The sequence below is a fragment of the Herpailurus yagouaroundi genome, unplaced genomic scaffold (assembly GCF_014898765.1).
Source record: "Herpailurus yagouaroundi ecotype Mexico unplaced genomic scaffold, PumYag 193, whole genome shotgun sequence".
Classification (NCBI taxonomy): Eukaryota; Metazoa; Chordata; class Mammalia; order Carnivora; family Felidae; genus Herpailurus; species Herpailurus yagouaroundi.
The window spans coordinates 6,240,504-6,246,503 of NW_024412424.1; the positions used below are offsets into that span (position 1 = coordinate 6,240,504).

Consider the following 6,000-nt stretch of genomic DNA (forward strand, 5'->3'; position numbering starts at 1 on the left):
TGTATGTTAACTAACACAGTTAAATAAAATTTTTAAAAAATAAATTTAAAAAATTAAAAAAAAAAAGAAAGAGAGAGAGAGAGAGAGAGAACACAGGGAAGAGGAGCAGAGGGAGAGAACCTCAACCAGGCTCCATGCTCAGCACAGAGCAGAGTCCGATGCAGGGCTTGATCCCATGACCCTGGGATCATGACCTGAGCAGATATCAAGAGTTGGACACTCAAATGACTGTGCCAGGCAGGTACCCTGAAAATATTTTGAAATGAATAAAAATTAAAAACAGAACACACCAGAGGCACCTGGATGGTTCAGTTGGTTAAGCGTCTGACTTCGACTCAAGTCATGATCTCATGGTTAAGTGAGTTCAAGCCCTGTGTCGGGCTCTGCACTGACAGCTCTGAGCTTGGAGCCTGCTTTGGATTCTGTGTCTCCCTCTCTCTCCCTGCCCCTGTCCTACGCACGCACGTGCTCTCTCTCTATCTCTCTCTCAAAAATAAATAAACGTAAATAACACACCAAAATCTATGAGGCACATATAAAACCATGATTAGAGGGAAATTTGTAACATTCAAAAACTTATTTTAAGTGGTTGCCAGAGGTGGAGGTGGAGGTGAGCAAAATGGGTGAAGGTAGATAAAAGGTACAAACTTCTAGTTACAAAATAAGAAAGTCCTGGGAACATAATGTACAGCATGGTAATAACTACAGTTAATAATACTGTACTGTATACTTGAACATTCCTATGAGAGTGGATCTTAAAAGTTCTCATCACAAGGAAAAAAAATTGTTAATTATGTATGGTGACAAATGTTAATTAGATGTATTGTGGTAGTTATCTCACAATATACACAAATAGTAAATCATTATGTTGTACACCTTAAATATAATATTTTGTGTCAATATGAAAAGAAATGTTTAAAATTAATGATCTAAGCTGCCACCTTAAAAAAACAGAAAATGAGGGGCACCTGGGTGGCTCAGTCGGTTAAGCGTCCGTCCGACTTCAGCTCAGGTCATGATCTCACAGTCCATGAGTTCGAGCCCCATGTCAGGCTCTGTGCTAACAGCTCGGAGCCTGGAGCCTGCTTCAGATTCTGTGTCTCCCTCTCTCTGACCCTCCCCTGCTCATTGCTGTCTCTGTCTCAAAAATAAATAAAAACATTTAAAAAAAATTAAAAAAAAAAAACAGGAAACGAGCAAATCAACTCAAAGTAAGCAAAAGGAAGGAAATATTAGAGATATGAGCAGAAATTGAAAATAGAAAAATAGAAAAAAAAATCTACAGGGGCGCCTGGGTGGCGCAGTCGGTTAAGCGTCCGACTTCAGCCAGGTCACGATCTCGCGGTCCGTGAGTTCGAGCCCCGCGTCGGGCTCTGGGCTGATGGCTCGGAGCCTGGAGCCTGTTTCCGATTCTGTGTCTCCCTCTCTCTCTGCCCCTCCCCCGTTCATGCTCTGTCTCTCTGTGTCCCAAAAATAAAATAAACGTTGAAAAAAAAAAAAAAGAAAAAAGAAAAAAAAATCTACAACACCAAAAGCTACATCTTTAAAAACATTAGTAATTGATAAACCTCTAACCGGACTCAATTAAAAAAAAAAAAAAAGAGAGAGAGAGGACACAAATTACCAATATAATGAATGAAAGAAGGGGTATGACAACAGATCCTACCGAAATTAGGAGAATCAGGTAATAGTACAATTCTATCTCCAACAATCTTACAACTTAGAGGAAATGTACCAATTCCCTGAAAGATACAACCTACCAAAGCTGGCTTGAGAAGAAACAGATAACCTGAACAGTTCTAGATCTCTTAAAGAAATTGAATTCCTAATTAAAAAAAAAAACAAAAAAACAAAAACCTGACCCAGAAAACTCCAGGTCCAGATGGCTTCACTGACCAAGTCTATCCAACATTAAAGACAAAAACATCAATTCTACATGAACAACTCTAGAAAACAGGAGGGAACATTTCCCAACTCATTTTATGATGCTAGAATGAACTCAATTCTAAAATCAGAAAAAGGCATCACAAAAAAACTACAGACCAATATCCCACATGAACAAAAATGCAAAACTCCTCAACCAAAGGGTACCTGGGTGGCTCAGTTGGTTAAACGTGCGACCCTTGATTTGGGCTCATGTCATGATCTCACAGTTCAGTTCATGAGATCAAGCCACACGTCAGGTTCCATGCTAACAACACGAAGCCTGCTTGGGATTCTCCCTCTCCCTCTCCCTGCCTCTCTCTCTCAAAAAACAAAACAAACAAAAAAATCTCAACCAGATAGTAGCAAATCTGATCCAGCAATATATAAAAGCAGCAAACCTCTTTTTAAAAGATTTAATCCATGGTTTAATCCTTACCTGGCATTACACCCAAAGACAAGTGGTATTTGATTCCATTCTAAATTTAGTCTTGATGTAAATACAGAATTTTGTTTATCTGACTTTTTACAAAGCTACTTTCAAAGTCAAGGCACAGCAGACCATTTAATTCAGGAAAGTAGGCAGATTATACAGTAGCTGAGACCTTACAGAAGAAACCTTTGGGTTAAGAGTAATCTACAGTCGGGGCGCCTGGGTGGCTCAGTCAGTTAAGCATCTGACTTCAGCTCAGGTCATGATCTCGTGGTCTGCGAGGTCGAGCCCTGCGTCGGGCTCTGTGCTGACAGCTCAGAGCCTGGAGCCTGTTTCGGATTCTGTGTCTCCCTCTCTCTCTGACCCTCCCCTGTTCATGCTGTCTCTCCCTGTCTCAAAAATAAAATAAACGTTAAAAAAAAATTTTTTTTTTTAAATGAAAAAAAAGTAATCTACAGTCTCATGAACACACACTCAACTAAAAGGTAACGAACCTACGTCTTTGGTTTCTAATGAAAGAAATTTAGATAAGGAGAAAAGTGACTATACTAAAAAAGTCAGCTCAGTTTCCTCAAGGTTTCTAAGATTATGACCTACAGCGTCATCCCCAATCTGCTTTCTGAGCAGCTTGGTTTAATTACTTACCTTCAACCTGGCTAGTATCTGAGCATGGTTTCTTCTTCGACTCCGAATTGCCGGTTTTCTCATCAACATCCAGTAGAGGAATATAGTCTGTTTTTCCAACAGTTTCTCCCACAACATCATCAAAGGCCTCTGCCTCCAGTGTGGCAATGAAGTCCCGTTTTATCTCTTCCTCAATTTCTGGAGGTGGGTCTGTCAATGCATCTGCAAGACTGAGGTCAGCCATTCTGCACCACTGCAACTGCCTGGTAAAGGAGGGAAAAATGTTTCATCAGATGAGCACTGTGCAAAGGAAAAAACATCCCTAGAAACTCTTCTCAGTTGTTCTAAACAAAAAAAGAATTAAAATCCAAAATGTTAGAGCTAAAAGAGACTCCCTCATTTGACAGATTAGAAAATTAAAGCTCAGTTAACCAACAGTCTTACCCAAAGTAAACACCCTCTTTTCACATAGCTGGGAGGTAAACAGAGCCAAGTGCCATTTTGTCCTTTTCATTAATAAGAAAAAATAAAGTGTAAAAAAACAAACAAACAAACAAAAAACACCAATGTATCCAAAGTTCAAATCAGGTCTTTTGATTTCAAGTCTCATAAACTTTTTAATTATTCTATATATCTTCATTTCCAAATCATGTCCCAGAATAATTCTTAAATGAACATACAAAAGGAGGTCAGATTACATTATATTCCCATGAAAAAAGTTACATTACTATCAGGCAAAAGAAGTCACCTCTCCTGACTAAAGACTGTGAGTATGGGCCCTATCTTGTTGAGGTTAAATACTGTTTCTTCATGAATCTCTTGTAGCTAGGCTAGGTCCATCCACCAAAACCATGCCTAGCCCTGCTGGCATAAAAATACAGACCTGTTCCCTGATTAGTTAGGGGCGCAGTCCCTCTTTGTGGCCATGTACATCACCACCTTTACAGAACATCAGGCTCTCAATTTTTAAACGTAACCTGACGTTAAGAAGTATAACCTACTAAAGGCAAAATTGTTAGGTGAAGAGCTGAAAAAATACAAATGGTGTAGTAAAAGTGCCAAAGGGCCTGCAAATAAATGGAGTTCCTAGTACATACACAGCACAGTGGGAAATTAAAAAAAAAATGTGCAGGGTACTATCTGTCCTTCAAAAAGTCTAACTTTGGGGTGCCTGGGTGGCTCAATTGGTTAAGTGTTGGACTTCAGCTCAGGTCATGATCTCACGGTTTGTGAATTCAAGCCCCACGTCAATTCAAGCCCCACATCAGGCTCTGTGCTGACATATCGGAGCCTGGAGCCTGCTTTGGATTCTATGTCTCCTTCTCTCTCTGTCCTCTCCCCAACTCTGTTTTCTTTCTTTCTCTTTCTCTCTCTCTCAAAAATAAATAAACATTAAAAAAAAAAAAGTCTAACTTAACAGACTCTCCAAGAGATTCATGAAGATAAATGAACATATGAGCTTTTGTGACCAGGTAAAGGTAAATCAAATAGAAATAATAGCTATTGCTTCTGTCTGCCCAGAAATCTATTCTTCCTTATCTTCCCCCATATACACCAATGGTCACCCTAGTGGTGTTGGGCACATGACCAGGCAGAGGATGGTTGTAAAAGTAATGTTTCACGACTACATCCTGGATGGAAGATTCACCAAGTGGCAGCTGTTCAGTTGCCCTGGTTGTCTTCTTTCTTAAGTCTGAGTGAGCAACCTTCCAATTTTTTTTTTCATCTAATTTAGTCAGTCTATCGCTTGCAACCAAAGAATCTCAACTAATAATATATATATAGTCTTTCCTCAACCCAAATTTTAAAAGGCCAAATTTTACTATGATTTAAGCCACTTTTTTTTCCCCGTTTATTCATTTTTGAGAGACAAGAGAAAGACAGATAGTGAGTGGGGTAGAGGCAGAGAGGGAGGGAGACACAGAATCCAAAGCAGGCTCCAGGCGCTGAGCTGTCAGGACAAAGCCTGATGCGGGGCTTAAACTCACAAACTGTGAGATCATGACCTGAGCCGAAGTTGGACACTTAACTGACTGAGCCACCCAGGCACCCCGATTTAAGCCACTGTTAAAGACTCTCTTTTAAAACTGTCTGTCCTCCACTGTCTTCCTCTCTCCAACTAAATTTACTAAGGAAAAGGAAATACCCACCAAAAGTACAGTCATTCTATCTTCATCTTTGTGTTCTACACACAAGTTCCTATCATAGTCATCAGTAGGGAGTAGCGCCCATATAACCCATTTACAACACAGGAACATGGATGGGCAGTCCTACTCTCTATGCCACCCAGCTACTTTACATATAGAGTATTATTGTCACTCCAGATGCCACCAGGAAAAATGTAGAAAAATGACTCATTAAAGAACTTTTAAAAAGCCTGACAAATTTAATGTCAATAAATTCCATAAAAAGTAAATGTTTTTCCCTTTTCTATGATGACTATTATTACCAGTTAGCATTTGAAACCTATTATGAACCAAAAATAATAAAGGACGTCTGTAATTAAACAGTTTCATGGTCAAACAGCACTTGAAAGGACATCTGTACCATCCTTAACAATAGCTTTATTTGTTTCCATAATATACACATATGATACCTTTTTCATATAATCCACTCAAACTTCCTAACTCAGGACACAGGTAAAAATAGAGACAAAATCAACAGTATCTTTTAAATGTCATTTATCTGAGTGCATATTCTCAAAGGGCAGCTCTTTATCCACTGTAATGTTCCCCTGTTCACCCCCACCCTCAACTTCCCAAACTACTACCTGGGCTGACATGCGGTTCATGGAATACAAAGAGCAGCTTAAATTCAGCCTAAGAAGGTAAAACTGACAGAAAATGAGACAGCTGGAAAGCAGGAAGGTCATTTGGCTCTGAATGTATCTAGCCAACCACCCAAGCATCTGTATCTCAACACAGTTTAGCTATTCCTTTCTTGTCACTACATATAAATAGAAGTGTGATTTAAACACACACACACACACACACACACACACACACACACACACACACACA

General features: G+C 39.5%; 1 protein-coding gene across 24 annotated transcripts in view; it reads right to left on the reverse strand.

Moving 5' to 3' along the window:
* MAP4 (microtubule associated protein 4) overlaps positions 1 to 6,000 on the reverse strand; it is a 207,912-nt gene that overhangs the window by 126,835 nt on the left and 75,077 nt on the right. For all 24 annotated transcript variants that reach the window (XM_040445206.1, XM_040445216.1, XM_040445205.1 and 21 more), the window contains one exon: positions 3,002 to 3,243. In XM_040445206.1, coding sequence (XP_040301140.1) covers positions 3,002 to 3,224 — 223 coding nt within the window. In that variant the 5' untranslated portion in view covers positions 3,225 to 3,243. The remainder of the gene's footprint in view (positions 1 to 3,001; positions 3,244 to 6,000) is intronic.